At 32.4% G+C, this 18005-nt stretch overlaps 2 protein-coding genes across 2 annotated transcripts; both read left to right on the top strand.

Moving 5' to 3' along the window:
• Positions 1 to 8395: 8395 nt before the first annotated feature.
• Positions 8396 to 8966, top strand: LOC131605306 (uncharacterized). Its single transcript, XM_058877679.1, has 2 exons — positions 8396 to 8839; positions 8952 to 8966. The coding sequence occupies exons 1-2, from the start codon at positions 8396 to 8398 to the stop codon at positions 8964 to 8966; spliced, it is 459 nt and encodes a 152-aa protein (XP_058733662.1).
• Positions 8967 to 13906: 4940 nt separating this feature from the next.
• LOC131602271 (phospholipase A1-Igamma3, chloroplastic-like) lies at positions 13907 to 17623 on the top strand. Its single transcript, XM_058874347.1, has 2 exons — positions 13907 to 14700; positions 16542 to 17623. Exons 1-2 carry the CDS (start codon positions 14064 to 14066, stop codon positions 17444 to 17446), a joined length of 1542 nt encoding a protein of 513 aa, XP_058730330.1. The 5' UTR covers positions 13907 to 14063; the 3' UTR covers positions 17447 to 17623.
• The last annotated feature ends 382 nt before the right edge of the window (positions 17624 to 18005 follow it).

Below are 18005 nucleotides of genomic sequence, written 5' to 3'. Positions count from 1 at the left end.
TCAATATTACATTCAGCTCTATTGAAAACTATATCATTTATTTGCTTCCAAATACACCAACAAATTGTCAGCCAAATAACTCCTACCCTGTTGCTTGTCATCTTTCCGATTAACACTTCAACACTCTTCAACAGATGGCTGCAACAATCTGCAACTATAGGGAAATCTACCTCCAGCCAAATTTGAATTCTCCGCCATAACCGTTTCAGCTTTGTGCAGTGCAACATTATATGGTCTAAGTCTTCCACCTGCTATTGACAAAAAAACACATGAAGCGCCTTGGATCTATGTTAATATCCATATTCAAAATAATTGCTTCCTTGAAGGCAACATGTCCTGCGTAAGCCTCCACCCAAAAATCTTTAGTTTCGAGGGAACCCGAGACCCCCAAATACAATTAGCACATGTTTCTTAATGTTGGTTGTATAATGTTGTTTTTACCCTGTTGGTGAGTATTGTTGAGTTGCAATTATATATAATGTTGAATTATGCTGAGGTGTGTAGTTCAGATAGGAGTTATTATGGTGGCATTATATTGGTGATATTTATGTTAAGATATGTTGTTCAGAGAGGAACTACAATAATGACCTTATATTGGCGATGTTGTGGATTCAGAGAGGAACCGGTGATGATTATTTTATTTATATTGTTTGTTGCATTGCACTCATCATATATATCAGAGATATGTATGACTTCGGTCCAGTGAAGGTCACAGATTCAGGGAGGAACTAGTGACGGGTCTCAGATTCAGAGAGGAACTAGAGATGATGGATCAATAAATAACATAACTCTGACATCCAATTCTTAGTACGACATGAATTTGAAGAAGAAGAGGAGAATTACATTTCATTATAGAACTGCATCTATGATTGTTTGTTGTTGTGAATTAACCTATGTGATTGTTGAATAGTTTTTTTTAGCTATCCTCATTGTTTTATGCACTAATAACATATTATAAATGTATTCTTGTGTTGGCTTTACGCCTAAGGTACGTATACTCAGGTAAAGATTGGGGAGCCTTAGATGTTGCTTGTGTGGAAGATGTTTAGAGACTTTTTTAATTCAGTGTTTTCCGTGTTGTCTAGTTGTCTTTATGTCGCTCTTATAATGTAACACTTGAGTTGGAAACAATTGCTTATTTTTATTTTGCGAGATGTTGAATTTACTTGAATTGATGTTTCTTTTGAGTTAAATAATTTCTATTTTTATGAGACCGTGAGATGGTGTTTTTAATTGTTTAAATTCTACTGCTATTATTTATAATTTGAGAAAGATGTTTGATTTGAGAAAAATGTGACTTCTTTTCAAAAAAATTATTCTGATTATTTTATAAATTGCATGTTAAATTTTAGGATGTTATAAACATCATCATTTGCGATTATCATATCTAACCAACCATAGACTCATCGGGTGTTGAAGTTTTTTAGAACTCTCAATAATAGAGTGCATTGTACCTAGTTTTTTGGGAGAGGATATATATATATATATATATATATATATATATATATATATATATATATATATATATATATATATATATATATATATATATATATATATATATATATATATATATATATATATATATATATATATATATATATAAAAGATATTCTTACCCTATATCTTGACCATTAATTATTTTCAATCTAATAGTTAAAATTAATGAATATTAGTTTTCTCTCTTCATATATAACACCAAGAAATACTCTATTTTACATGCATAAAATAAAAATAGTTTTAAAGTTAATTTGAGAGTTAAACAATAATATATAACTTTTTTTTTTTACAATTTTAGAGATAAATAATATTCTACCTTTTTACTAATAAGTTATATTCTATTAAAATAAATGTATTTGCTTATGCACCTATCATTATCACTAAAAAAAAACCAGAAAAATAACACTACTCAACAATATTGATAAAAATAAAAGATTTAATATTATTTTTGTTTCTATAAGTTTATTTTAGTCCTTTTACTTTAAAAAAAAATTAAATTGATTTTTTTTATTCTTCATAACATATTATATTAGTCTTTTTAATCTAATAAATAACGAATTTAACAATTAATTTCTGATTTTTTTCATTTCTAATTACATAAAAAGAATTAATATAATATATTTTAAAAAGTTAATAGATTAATATATATATATATATATATATATATATATATATATATATATATATATACATATATATATTTATATTAAAGGACAAAAAAAATACTACTAATTTATATAAAAAAACCAAAAAATATATTAAGCCAAAATAAAAACACAAGCACCACGTTTGTTAAAAGTCTGATGTCCAAAAAATAAGAGTCAAGTCAAGCATCGACAAATTTAAAGTTTTCTATTTACCTTTTTCCCATTTCCCACTATGTGCATGTCCTTAGTTTCAGCAAAAACATGTGTAAACAATAAGCTATCAAGCATGAGAAGGGATTGTCTCCCATGAAATGATCATCCAGTTAAATCCATACCACTTTAAATTACAAAAGTCAATGTGAGAGAAATTTCTGTAAAGGAAATGATAACAAGTGTTTTTTTAAACACTCTTTAAGTTATTAAAGTGGGCAATTTTTTAAAAAATACGTGTATTTAATATATTGAAAAGGTATTGAAAATTAAAATATTAATTTTTATAAAAAATATTTTTTTAATTTAATATATTTAAAGAATGTCCTGAAAGCACTGGTTAGCCAAATTCTTTTAGAGCTTCATATTCACACTTCCCTCTCCATCAAGCATTATTGACAAATTTAAAGTTTTCTTTTTACCTTTTTTTTCATGTTCCACTCTGTGCATGTCCTTAGTTTCAGCAAAAACATGTGTATTCAAAAAGCTATAAAAGGATATGGATATCCGCTCAAACAAGTGTATTTTAAATGAATATTTATGGGAAGAAATTATTAAAATATGTTAAATTTTACAAAAGAATTTATATTAAAAGTCAAAGAAAATGTTGAAAATTGTTTTATGATTGAAAACAGAACATTAAGGCACGCTGTAATGATGTTTCATAATACACATCACTAGTCCTCACTTCTATTAGTCCATATTGGTCTGCAAATCAGCAGACTGAATCGTCATCATAATTGGAAAAAATTTAAATACTCGATTTTGATTTTATAAAATATTTATTGAAAAACTTCATTATAAATTTTCTGGTTTGTATATTTAAGAGTAAGTCTTTTCTAGCTGGAAAATTTTGAATGTTGACAAACGGTGAATGTACATTAGAAAGAATATTATTCTGTTGGACAGTATGGCACGTCTTTACTCGAGCCAAATGAATACTCTCTCCGGTCACTGTTAAAAACAACATATTGAGAAATCTTTGTATGGATATGAATTTAAATCCTTACTTTTAAGAATAATTAATAAGGAGAAAATTTTTAATTTATTTATAATTTAATTTAATTTTTAATTGATAACATGGAGTGATTGTGATAATAAAGGAGAGAAACAAATTAATTTTTATTTTTTAATTATATAAAACTTGTGATTTATTGTGTGTAAATTCAAATATTAAGCTTGTTGTTATGTATTTTCCTAAACGATTTTATTTAGCAATAGTTCATGTTCGGTCATTTTTTATTTTAATTTATTAATAATTTGACTAAATTGATTTCCATTTTTTCAAAGAGACGGTTAATTTATTACTAATAATTTGTGTAAATTAATTTTCTCGTTTCCAAAAAGACTCTTAATTTATAGATAATACTAACTTATGCTTGCTTAGTTAAAAACTAAAAACTAATTGAAAGAATAATATTTTGAGAATTGTGCAATAATTTTAATAAAAATATAAAATTAGTTTTTTTATAAATAGATTGTTTAACTTGTGTCTCAAGGGCATAAGTTAACATTACTCTTAATTTATTATTAATTTGTCTAAATTAATTTTCTTGTCTAAAAGTCACTCCTCAGTTATTAGTTATTTTCAACTCCTGCTCCCCCACCAAGTGAAACCATGGCTCTAATATTATTATTAAGATCACAACAGAGAAAGACATTATATCTCTATCCAAAAAAGTTAGAAAATTTCTTTAGCCACCTCCCTATGGGGGTCACCCCCAGCGAAAATTCCAAAATACCCCTGCTTCGGAAGTTTATTTCCGAAAGCGTCTTTTTTTGAAAAAATTGACTTATTTCGGAAGTTCATTCCCGAAAACATTATTTCGGAAGTTCACTTCCGAAATACTGCGATTTCTGCAGATTTATCAAAACACTCCCCCTCCCCCAATCATTTACCCTAAATCAAAACAAAAAGTGGCAAAGGCGAAAATTTGTGCAAACAGAATTCCAAAGCTGCATCAAGGCTCCAATCACACTGCTAAACAACATTCAAAAGCCCTCAATCCTAACACTTTGTAAGTTTTGAAATTTTTAGATCTATTATTCAAATGCATGTTATTTAGGGTTTTAATTGCATAAATGATATATGGTTAGGTTGTTAGTAGTATTTAGGTTGTTTAGAAGCATTTTGATTTGGTTTGAAGTTTGGTTTAGGGGTCTGCCATGGAAGTTGCAGAAAACTCCATCGCAGGGGTGTTTCGGAAGTTCATTTCCGAAAACACCTCCATCCCAGTTTTCGGAAATGAACTTCCGAAATGTATCAGAAGTTCAAATTTTTTTGTTTTTTATTTTGTCTCGCATATTAATCGATTTCAATTGTTTACAGGAACATGTCAGACAATCAACCAGCACGCAGGACTGCGTCTTCTAGAGAGGGTAGGGAGTGTCCGTTTTAATTTGCAAGTACTTTATTTTTAACGCCTTTGTTTATTGTGTCTGTTTCTTTGAAGTTTGTGTCCCTTTCTTCTTTTATAAAATGAGGTCTCATGAACCTTTCTTTCTTCATTTTTACGCAGGAATGGGTGGCGCTAAGGGAAGAAAGGGTTCTTCAAAGAAGGAGGTGAAGGAGGTGAAGGAGAAGAAGAAGGTTTTGACTGGTTCTGCTTCTCGTTCCCTGGGGGTCCATGGCTCGGACGTGCAGACTCAGTCTTCAGGCGTGATCAACGCTGATGGTTCTGATACTGAGTGGGATGAGGATTGGTATAATTATCTTCATTCGGAGGAGTTCGCTCGTCGGGAAGAATAACGTGTTTTTATTTTGTTTGATGTGTATTTTGTAACGCTCGTCGGGCAGAATAACGTGTTTTTGTTTTGTTTGACGTGTTTTGTTTTGTTTTGTTCTGATTTCGGATTGTATCGCACAGTGTTTTTGTATTGGATTTATCATCTTAGTTTTTGGATTGTTCTGATTTCAATATGTAGATTCTTGAATTTCATCGCCGCGAACACTATCCATCTTCTGGATTATAAACATAGAACTTTGACTTTCCCAGCGCACCCTTTGTTTGATTTTTTTGTAATGACGTCCCCTGATCAGGTAAGAAATGTGGACACATGTGCCTACGTAAGCCTTCTAAGACGGTTACCTTCTAAGAAATGTGGTAACACTTTCCTACTTAAAAGCCTACGTAACAAAAATTGGGAAGCTCCACAGCCATGCCCTATTTAAAAGAATAAAAAACCTTTTGAAATTTCGAAGTTCCCTTTTCCTTCTCCCCACCACTCTCAGACGGTTAACTTCTAAAACACTTTCCTATTTAAAAGCTTCTCACCCATTTTTCTTTCAAAATATCCCAAATCATTTTCGATCCTAAGTCTTCTTCTTTGCTTTAGCGTTTTCTATCTCTTGTTACTGCTTTCATCACAATGTCTCGCCGCGGTGGAGGAAATCATCCCGAAAATCGCCGGAGTCAACCATCTCCTGCACATTCTCAACAATCATCCATCAATGCTGCAGGATCAGGCCGTGGTGGTGGTGGTCGTGGCTCTCGCGGTGGACGTACCTGCAATCCTTCTTCCTCCGGACATCCACCTCCTCCGTCATATGCTCCGGCCCCGGTTACCTCTCCTCCGTCTGTTGTTGCAGCTCCGGTTGTTCGTCCATCTGTTTCACCGCCGTTTGTTCCATCTGTCGCAGCGCCGGTTGCTTCCTTGAGTTCGGCTCTGATCTCCATCGAGAGCCTGACTGCCGAAGTTAAACAGAAGGCTACTCTAGAGTCGGCTCCGTCGTCTCAGAAGGAAAATTGGGAAGGAAAATTGGGAAGAAAAATTCAAGTTCGTGCTAATCATTTTCAGTTGCGAGTGGCTGATAAGGATCTACACCACTATGATGTAAGTATAGTTTGCTCATAAGTTTTTTGTTGTTGTTTATTATGTTGGTAAGTTACAATGTGGTATGGATTTCTAGAGGATCAGGACTTTCTAACCTGTTGCAGCGTCTCCTTCATCGTCTTCATCCGATTAAATAAAGCGAATCGTTCTTGTTTGTTATTTTTCTTCTGTCCAGACCTTTTTTCGGAAGTGCATTTCCGAATTCCTCCAAGGGGGTGAGTTCGAAGATGAACTTCCGAAACACCACATTTTCTGAAAATGTAACTTTATTTCGGAGATGCATCTCCGAAATCAATATTTTATATTAAAAAAAACACGTTTTCGGAAGTTCATTTCCGAAAACACCTTTTTTTCAAAAAAAAGTACCTTTTCGGAAATGAACTTTCCGAAACAAGGGGTAGTGTTGTAAATTCACTAGGGGTGAGCAAGAAGGTTAGGAGGTGGGTGAAGAAATTCTCAAAAGTTAAGATGTTAGATAAATGAATCATTCCCTTATGAATTGAACATTCACTCGGTCACAAACAATATAAAAATTTTAACCACCCAGACCAGGGCGGAGCCAAGGCCCAGCTAGCTCGGGCAGGCGGGCTCAACCCCTATTTTCTTTGTACTCCTCCAATTTGATAGTTGATTTTTAAACAAAATCAGGGACAAAATTAGTAAAAATAGGGTGTGAAAATTAAAACAGATGAATAATCATTGGTATAAAGTTTTTGTTAGAATTTTTTGGGTCATACATGTAAATAATTAATGTGTTAGGACCATTATTTAATTAGCCAAATTAAAGTGATCTATTTAATGTAAAGTTTATGGCTAAGGATGTAATTGTCATGAAAAATATTGTGTAGATACTAAAAGTCTTATTTCTATTTTTGTGATGGGTAAAATTGGAATAAGAAACCTTGAATAATCATGACCCTTCATGAAAGGGCATGAGATTCTAAACTTGAATAAACATGACTCTTCATGAAAGTGCATGTGATTCTTATAAATAAGGGGTTATGGTCCCCAATTGTAGACACTAAAAAATATCATAAAATATTTATTCTCTTATCCCATTGGAAGAGGAACTAAGGAATTAAGGAATCTACAATTGGAAGGTCATTTTCCTATCAAGATCATCTTCTTCTCATTAAAACTTCATGGATTTTAAAGGTACGCTTCCGCTTTCTATTTCATCTTGAATTAAGTATGGGTTCATAATGTTTTGATTTATTAGAAAATTACCAACAAGTGGTATCAGAGCCTCCCATATTTAATCATGTGTGAATTTTGGTAATTGTTGTTTTTTTTTAGTTTTTCAAAATTGGGTTATTAATAAAAAAAAAAATACATACGTTACATTTTTTGTTTGTTTGATATAATTGATTTTACGAGGATAACACAGTTTTGTGTACGTGTATACAAGGATAACACAATTTTGTATAAGGCAACGTTTTTATCTTTTTCAATTGGTTTGAATTGCTACTGTGTCTGTATGATTCAACGTTCTAATTGTTGAAGCAAGTTTGGACTATAATAATTATTATTATGATTTTGTTTTTTAAATTAACTTTTCAAACAGTGACACTAATTCATTACGTACAGAAATATTCTCTTTTATATTTAAATTTTGGATTAATTGTAAATTTAATATTTTAAATGAGAATTTGAGATATATATATGTAGGAAACACAATTCTATATATGTTATTAATGAAAATTAATATGAGGAATAAATATATCTCAGTTTTAAAAATTAATTCAATTTGTCATAATTTTAAACTAAAGTTATTTGACATTTTAAATAATCTATTGAAACTAGAAATCACCAAAGTGACTCTTCTTTTATGGATTTGATTATGAGAAATGTTGAATGTTAGTGTATATGAGTATTAATTTTTTCCAAAGAAAATATTAATATTTGACAAAATTTGTATATATAAATGTGATGATAAATATGTGATGATTATAAGGTTTTAGATGTCAATAATAAATCAATCCAAAGATAGTTTTATTATTTGACATATATTATTGCCAATATTTGATCATTACAACAAGAGTATCACTAGCAATTAATACTATTGTCCAAAGACATTTATATTAATGTTGCACTAGATATCTTGAAATTAATTATGACATTATTTGAACATATATCATTTGAGCATATTTATATTATTTTATTTTGTTTTCTTTACAGTTAATATTGCTACTATATCTGCTAACATGAATTCAGTCCCGGTTCTTAATGGTGCAAATTTTAAGGACTGGAAGGAGAACATTTTAATTGTTCTTGACTGCATGGATCTTGACCTTGCATTAAGGATGGAGCAGCCCCCTTCTCCGACAGACTCCACTACTCCGGAGGAAAAGAAAAATTATGAGAAGTGGGACCGCTCCAATCGTATGAGTCTTATGATCATAAAGCGTGGCATTCCAGAGGCATTTAGGGGTACAATATCTGAAGAAATAACAAGTGCCAAAGACTTCCTTGCCGAAATTGAAAAGCGGTTTGCTAAAAGTGAGAAGGCGGAAACAAGCACACTCCTTCAAAGCTTGATTTCTATAAAATATAAAGGCAAAGGAAACATAAGAGAGTATATTATGGAAATGTCTAACATTGCTTCCAAACTTAAGGCACTAAAACTTGAGTTGTCGGATGACTTACTCGTGCATTTGGTGTTGATATCTCTTCCTGCACAATTTGGTCAGTTTAAGATAAGTTATAATTGTCAAAAGGAGAAGTGGTCTCTTAACGAGCTCATTTCATATTGTGTGCAAGAAGAAGAGAGGATGAAGCAAGATAGGACAGAGAGTGCTCACATGGCAAGTACCTCTAAAAGCAAGGGCAAAAGGAAGAAATATAAGGATATAAAGAATGAAGCTGATGAGGGTCCGATACAAAAGAAGCAAAATAAGGGTAATGATTGTTTCTTTTGTAAAATGACTGGACATGCAAAGAAGGAATGTGCCAAGTATCATGCATGGCGTGCAAAGAAAGGTATGTTTCATACTTTGGTCTGTTCTGAGGTAAATTTAGCTTCAGTACCAAGAAACACATGGTGGTTAGACTCCGGTGCTACTACTAACATTAGTGTTTCAATGCAGGGTTGCCTGAGTTACCGAAAGCCAAATGATGCTGAAAGATGCATTTATGTGGGAGATGGAAAGTCGGTAGAAGTAGAGGCAATAGGGCATTTTAGGTTGTTATTAAGTACTGGTTATTATTTGGATTTAATGGATACTTTTGTTGTACCGTCTTTTAGACGAAATTTAGTTTCTATTTCTTCATTGGACAAATTTGGTTATCATTGTTCATTTGGAAATAATAAATTTAATTTATCTATTAATTCAAATATTGTTGGATCTGGTACTCTTATGGCATATGACAATCTATATTTACTTGATACTTATGCTTCTTATAATGAAACCTTGAATGTGGAATCGCGTGGTACTAAGCGTAAAATTAAAAACACAAATTCAGGAGCATTGTGGCACAAGCGTCTAGGTCACATTTCTAAAAATAGAATTGAACGACTTGTGTCTAATGGGATCCTAGATTCCATTGACTTCGCAGACCTTAAAGTTTGTGTTGAGTGCATTAAAGGAAAGCAGACCAAAATCAAGAAATTAGGCGCATATAGAGCTACAGATGTTTTAGAACTGATACATACAGACATTTGTGGGCCATTTCCGACACCGTCATGGAATGGCCAACAATACTTTATATCATTCATAGACGATTACTCAAGATATGCATACCTATTTCTTATACATGAAAAGTCTCAATCATTGGACGTTTTTAAATCATTTAAGGCTGAAGTTGAGAATCAACTCAACAAAAGAATCAAGTGTGTTAGATCTGACCGTGGTGGTGAATACTATGGTAGATATGACGGTTCGGGTGAACAACGTCCTGGTCCATTTGCCAAGTACCTAGAGGAGTGTGGGATCGTTCCACAGTACACCATGCCTGGTTCACCTAGCATGAATGGTGTATCGGAAAGACGAAACCGAACTCTTAAGGATATGGTAAGAAGCATGATATGTCATTCTACTTTACAAGAGTCACTTTGGGGAGAGGCACTAAAGACTGCAGCTTATATTCTGAACAGAGTACCAACTAAAGCAGTTTCCAAAACACCTTATGAACTTTGGACAGGAAAAAAGCCTAGTCTAAATCACTTTCATATATGGGGATGTCCAGCCGAGGCAAGACCTTATAGGCCAAATGAAAAGAAACTAGATCCCCGAACAGTTAGCAGCTACTTCATTGGTTATTCTGAACGATCCAGGGGCTATAAGTTTTATGATCCCAAATTAAAGACAATCTTTGAGACAGGAACTGCAACATTTTTTGAGGATATTGAGTTTGGGGGAAGAAATAAGGTTAAAGACTTTGATTTTGAGGAGGAATCAATTTCAATTCCAATACCGATTGATTCATTTGCTTTTAACGAGGCAAATTCAGAAGATCTTCAAGACAGTGTCATTCAAACTCCCATTCAAGATGTATCAAATGATAATGAAGAACAAACTCAAGATCCTCAAGAACCAGAGCCTCAAGAACCAATGCTTCAAGAACCAATCCCATTACGACGATCCACAAGAGAAAGAAGAAATGCTATTCCAAATGACTATGTTGTATTTCTACAAGAACATGAGGAAAATGTTGGCATGATGGAAAATGATCCAATCAATTTTCGCCAAGCCCTAGGAAATCCTAATTCAGAAAAGTGGATTGAAGCAATGAATGAAGAGTATAAGTCTATGCAAGATAATAAAGTTTGGGAACTTGTCCCATTACCTGAAGGTGTGAAACCTATTGGTTGCAAGTGGATTTTCAAAACCAAAAGGGATTCCAAAGGTAATGTGGAAAGGTATAAGGCTCGTCTTGTAGCCAAGGGTTATACTCAAAAGGAAGGAATTGACTTTAAAGAGACTTTCTCCCCAGTTTCATCGAAAGACTCTTTTAGGACAATCATGGCTCTTGTTGCACATTATGACTTGGAGCTTCATCAAATGGATGTCAAAACAGCTTTTCTTAATGGAAACATTGATGAAACAATTTATATGGTGCAACCGGAAAACTTTGTGACAGGAGATCCAAAGAAGATGGTTTGCAAATTGACGAAATCCATTTATGGGCTAAAGCAGGCATCTCGTCAATGGTACTACAAATTTCATCATGTAATTCTCTCATTTGGTTTTGAGAAGAACATGATTGATGAATGTGTGTATCATAAATTCAGTGGGAGCAAATATATTTTTCTGGTATTGTATGTTGATGACTTACTGCTTGCCACCAATGATATAGGTATGTTGCATGAAACTAAGAGATTTCTATCCAGAAATTTTGAGATGAAAGATTTTGGTGATGCCTCCTTTGTGTTAGGGATCCAGATACATCGGGATCGCTCTCGAGGTACTTTAGGATTATCACAAACTGGCTATATCGATAAGGTTCTTAAAAGGTTTGGCATGCAGGACTGCAAACCATGTGATACCCCGGTAGCTAATGGAGACAAATTTAGTCTAAATCAGTGCCCAAAAGGAAATTTAGAAATTCAAGAAATGCAAAAGATTCCTTATGCATCAGCTGTAGGAAGTCTAATGTATGCTCAAGTTTGTACACGTCCAGACATAGCATACATTGTTGGAGTGTTAGGCAGATATTTAAGCAATCCAGGAATGGATCATTGGAAAGCAGCTAAAAGAGTTATGAGATATTTAAAGAGAACAAAACATTATATGCTCACGTATAGGAGGTCAGATTCTCTAGAGATCATTGGGTATTCTGACTCGGATTTTGCTGGATGCCAAGATAGTAGAAGATCCACTTCGGGCTATATATATATGTTGGCTGGTGGTGCAGTTTCTTGGCGCAGTGCCAAGCAAACTCTTGTAGCTTCGTCCACCATGGCAGCAGAGTTTGTAGCGTGTTATGAGGCGTCAAACCATGGAATTTGGCTGAAGAACTTTGTCACAGGGCTGCGAATTATAGAAGGAATTGAAAGACCACTCAAGTTATTTTGTGACAACAAATCAGCCGTTTTATACTCCAATAACAATAGGAGCTCGACAAAGTCGAAACACATTGACATCAAGTTCTTAGTTGTGAAGGAGAGAGTACAAAGTGGACAGATTTCCATAGAACATTTAGGGACGAACTCCATGATAGCGGACCCTATGACGAAGGGGCTCCCACCCAAGGTCTTTCATGAGCACACTGCTCACATGGGTGTTATACAATTAGAGGATTCTTTGGTTTAGTGGGAGTAAGTCATTGATGTTAGTTATGTTCTATGTTTGATATTATATATGAATACTTATATATTTGTATTATGTTCTGATCAGAAATAAAGTTTGGTTATTTAGTTCATTGCACTTTGTATGATAATATTGATCTCATTAAAATAAGGAGGACCAGTTGAAAATTGACATGTATTGATCACCTTCATGTGATTTTCATGCTGCACATTTCATGATTAATCTATGTCATTTAGTTGCATTTATAATTGTGATCATTGATGGGTTTAATTATGATTGATATAATGAAAACCGCTTTGGTCCTATATATTGATGTAACTAATGGACGAGATAAGGATATATCCAAGATTTATAATGGAAATTTTTTTGAGCTCATAAAGTCTAACACATTTATAAGAATACATATATGACCAGTGGGAGATTGTTAGAATTTTTTGGGTCATACATGTAAATAATTAATGTGTTAGGACCATTATTTAATTAGCCAAATTAAAGTGATCTATTTAATGTAAAGTTTATGGCTAAGGATGTAATTGTCATGAAAAATATTGTGTAGATACCAAAAGTCTTATTTCTATTTTTGTGATGGGTAAAATTGGAATAAGAAACCTTGAATAATCATGACCCTTCATGAAAGGGCATGAGATTCTAAACTTGAATAAACATGACTCTTCATGAAAGTGCATGTGATTCTTATAAATAAGGGGTTATGGTCCCCAATTGTAGACACTAAAAAATATCATAAAATATTTATTCTCTTATCCCATTGGAAGAGGAACTAAGGAATTAAGGAATCTACAATTGGAAGGTCATTTTCCTATCAAGATCATCTTCTTCTCATTAAAACTTCATGGATTTTAAAGGTACGCTTCCGCTTTCTATTTCATCTTCTTCTCATAAAATTCCTGGCTCCGCCAGACCCAGACCAACATCGGACATTCATACATTAAAAAGTCTATTTTTTAAGTAATAAATAATCCCAAACCACTTATCTTAAATATCGACAACACTTCATTTTTTTTAAGAATCAATTAATATATATAAGAAGGTGGGTAAAACTTTATTTGGACCACATTACTTTTTTACACTAACTTATGAAAGTTGGCCTGGACGGACTTAGAATTAGGCTGTTGTTCTCACTTCTTATAGACTGTGTGACCTTTCGGTCCAAATCAAACTTTATCGACAAGTGTGTAAAATTACAAAACAATACCATGCATGATACTAATGTTCATTTGATCATTTCATAACAAAGGCGTCCATGTTCACGAGTAGTTGTCAAGAGTACGATTGTTTCACAATTGTATTCTTAACATTATACTAATTGAAATGATTCCTTTACTATACTCCCTCCAAACCATAATAATAAAAAAAATAATAATCAATATATTTAAAAGATCGTATAGATTAAACATACTCTTTTTTTATACATACTCACTAATCACGTTATATAATTTATTTATTTTTAAGATATTCGTTAAACTAGTTCATTTGATAACTCCCTAGGGTGCGTGTTCCATATCACAATATCTATGTCACTATCTTTCCATGTGCAAACTCCATTAACATTTTGATAATATTATACTTCATTTCCATTTGTATCTTTCTTCATTTCATTGCTCGCATGGCTTCAGTTGTACCCATTCTCCATAATCTCCTCAACCAAAATTCAAACCTCCCATCTCTCTCCCATTCTCAACAACCTCTTTTCTCAAGATCCACCAACCTCAAATCCAAATTCCTCATTCTTTCAAGAAAACCTAATAATCCACCAATATTGCTTCTCAAATGTTCGTCTTCCTCTTCCATGCTAAACAAACTAGAAGAAGAAGACGAAGATGAAGATGAAGAAGAGTTATCTCCACCACCTCCTCGGTTGAGCGATGTATGGGAAGAAATCCAAGGCAAGAACAACTGGGAAGGTTTGATAGATCCAATGGATCCTATTCTCCGGAAAGAAATCACTCGCTACGGCGAGTTTGCTCAAGCATGCTACGATTCATTCGACTTTGATCCACACTCAAAATACTGTGGAACCTGCAAGTATCATCCTTCGCATTTCTTCGATAAACTCGACATGGCTGAGAGTAGTGGATATACCATAACACGGTATCTTTATGCAACTTCAAACATTAACCTTCCTAACTTTTTCCAGAAATCTAAGATCTCTTCTGTATGGAGTACACATGCTAACTGGATGGGATACATCGCCGTTGCCACCGATGAAGAAGAAATTAAACGGTTAGGACGCCGGGACATAGGTACTCAATACTCTTACAAACTTTTTCTCCGTTGTTATGATTTTCGAAAAATACTTGCATGAAAACAAATATTTTTTTTCCATTCTTATGATTTTCAAAAAATACTTGCATGAAACACTCATGTAACTTTAAAAAAAAAAACCTAGTTACAATTTTTTATTAATTAAAAAATAAAAATAAAATTTTCTTTCTCTAATTCAATTACAACCACCTCCACCCTATAAATTTAATTAAAATAAAAATAAATTTAAAATTTTCTCTTTTCTTGTTTCTAACACTTGACATTTATGTTCATATTCATGTAAGTTTTTTTCATGATTTATTGTTTAGAAATTTAGAAAGAGGAAACACAAGAGTGCAATTTATTTTTTATTTTTTTATATAATTTAATTTTTTAAAACGACTTTAAAGAGTCAAAGTAAATTATAAAAATTATTTCAAATGGTTTTTTACTTTTTATAAATTGGTAAATAAATAGATGAAATTTCAAAAAAAGAAAAAAACTTTCATGATAAAATACAGTTGTTTAAGTCGGCAAAATAATAGATAAACAAAAGTCAATATTATTGATAAGTGAGGCACCACGACATAGTTGGTCGATCTCACATGATCTTGTTTGTGTGAGTTTTCTAATTATTATTACAACTTGAAAAAAAAAAGTTGTTTGAGAAGGTGATTCTCTATCTTCTGTATCCTATATTCGTTGTAAAAGATTCTTTCTTTTTGACAGGAGTGTACTATAAGGTTCATAAAAGAGTTTTATATTTAAAGTTGAAAACGGCATCAAAAATTAATTTTAGAAATAACTTTTCTCAGGAATAGCTTTTTAAGAAATAAACTTTTATAAAAGTTTGTATAAGATTTTGTTGGGGACAATTTTGTTTTCCTTTATTACAACTTAAAGGAATTTAAAGGCACACAATGTCGATAAAGTTTTTTTCATGAGGAAAAGTGTTTTAGAATAGTTTTGTTAGGCGTGGATTTGAACCCACAAACACTCCTTATTTATCTTTAGAAAGTAAAATTTCAGTCATCAAACTACTTTTAAAAAAATTAAAAGATTGTTCTAGAATACAATTTTATATTCACTAATAAAAAAAACATGTATTTCCTTTCTGACTTTAGTTTAATATTATTTTATTTTTTAAAAAAAATCCTGTACCTAACAAAAATTTTAGGTATAAAAAATTAACCTAATTTAAGTCCCTTATTTGTATAATTTTATTATTTATTAATTTTTGATATTTTATTAGTTATTTTAAGTAGGGTATGAACCACATTATACCTTTATTCTCTAATTTTTATTTTTACTATTGTAATTGAAAAAAAATTAAGTATTAATTAAAAAAAGTCTTTTTTTGGTAATTTATTTGTTAGTTTAATTCATAATTTTCGAAGTAGTGTATTTACCATTCACTATTTTTAATTAAAAAGAGCATAGATATATTGTTCAATTCATTAGATATTTAATGTATTTGAAATCAATTATTCAATATAATTTAAAAGAGGCTACTACTTCTCTACCCATCTTAAAAATTTGAGTAATGTATTTTTTACCAATGGCATCGCAACATTTAATTTTATCCTATTTAACTATTTATTAAATAATATTTTCTTGATTGTTTTCAAACATTTTACATTAAAGATAAATTAAAGATAATTTACCCAACTTTTTTTATGAGTAGCTTTAAAAGAATTTTGAATAAAATCAAAAGGCATCGATTTATGCACAGCGGTGCAGCATGTTGTCTGTTTCCATGTTATTTCTAAATAATCTAGATTATATAGAAAAAGTGAAGAGATGATTCAGTTTCTAATCCAACCTTATTTTTTATGTGTAGTTATTGCATGGAGGGGCACAGTGACATACATAGAATGGATATACGACCTAAAAGACATTCTCCACGAAGCAAATTTCAGAAACGACCCATCCATCAAAGTAGAATTAGGCTTCTATGACTTATACACTAAAAAAGAAGACTCATGCAGCTACTGTACATTCTCAGCTCGAGAACAAGTCCTCTCAGAAGTAAAACGCCTCGTACAATACTACGAAGACGAAAAACTCAGCATCACAATCACAGGCCACAGTCTCGGCGCCGCATTAGCCATACTCAGCGCTTACGACATTGCTGAACTAAAACTAAATGTCATCGAAGACAACATCATCCCTGTAACCGTTTACTCATTCGCAGGCCCTAGGGTTGGGAATTTGCATTTCAAAGAAAGGTGCGATGAACTCGGTGTTAAAGTTTTGAGAATATTAAACGTGCATGACAAGGTTCCAACCGTGCCAGGGATAATAACCAACGAGAAGTTTCAGTTTCAGAAATATATAGAAGATGCTTTGTCTTTTCCTTGGAGTTATGCGCATGTTGGGACTGAGATTGCTTTGGATCATAGAGAGAGTCCTTTTTTGAAGCAGAATGGTGATCTGGGTTGTGCACATAATTTAGAGGTACTTTTGCATTTAATAGATGGGTATCATGGGAAAAAGAAAAAATTTGAGTTGGTTTCGAAGAGAGATATTGCGTTGGTGAATAAGAGTTGTGATTTTCTGCGGAGTGAGTATGGTGTACCGCCGCATTGGAGACAAGATGAGAATAAAGGGATGGTGAGAAGCGATGGGCGGTGGGTTTTGCCGGAACGGCCTCAGTTGGAAGCTCATCCGCCGGATACTGCACATCTTCTTAAGTTAGTGCTTAATTATCACATTCACGTTAATGGTAAGTTTCAATCATCATGAACCATATGAAATTGTTTTCTAATAGGGAAAAAAAGAAGGATGGAAATAATATGTATAAATAGTGTATAAGATGTGGTGTTGGTTAATTGATGAGGTAATATAAGATGACAAATGAATGTGTTTGTATTTAAGGTTGTCAGTTTAGATTTGAAATAATTGTGATAAAAGTTGGAAGAATCCAAACATACCTACTAAGAAGGTTGGAGATGCTAATAAAACAAAAATAAGATAATAATTTTCGTGAAATAATGGATCTCCACAAGTGTAGCTATCCGTCCAGCTGCAGAGGATAGTATTAAAATTCTTTCGATAAAAGGAAATGTGATGTTAGCATTATTGGGCGAATAGAGAAAACAACATTCATTTTTTTTTAAGAGTATGTCAAAATAGCACATGGTTGTTTTAATTTTAAAATATACATTCATTTCTCTTAAATTACATGTATTAATAAAAAGTGTGCGTGTGTGATCTAGCGGTGAAACGCTTTGGTCTATTGAGTATGCTCCTCTCAAATTTAAAAAAAAAATTGTTGTCACAAAATTGGATGATGCACTATTTC

The sequence above is a fragment of the Vicia villosa genome, linkage group LG5, assembly GCF_029867415.1.
Source record: "Vicia villosa cultivar HV-30 ecotype Madison, WI linkage group LG5, Vvil1.0, whole genome shotgun sequence".
Taxonomy (NCBI): domain Eukaryota; kingdom Viridiplantae; phylum Streptophyta; class Magnoliopsida; order Fabales; family Fabaceae; genus Vicia; species Vicia villosa.
Note: the sequence above shows the minus strand (reverse complement) of the source record. Positions and strands in the feature narration are given on the sequence as shown.

Excerpts from the sequence above, each read along its gene's own strand:
- LOC131605306 (XM_058877679.1), top strand. The coding sequence starts at position 8,396 with ATGAATTCAGTCCCGGTTCTTAATGGTGCAAATTTTAAGGACTGGAAG.
- LOC131602271 (XM_058874347.1), top strand. The coding sequence starts at position 14,064 with ATGGCTTCAGTTGTACCCATTCTCCATAATCTCCTCAACCAAAATTCA. Across the intron at positions 14,701-16,541 it reads GTTAGGACGCCGGGACATAG|TTATTGCATGGAGGGGCACA; the intron begins GTACTCAATACT and ends TTTTATGTGTAG.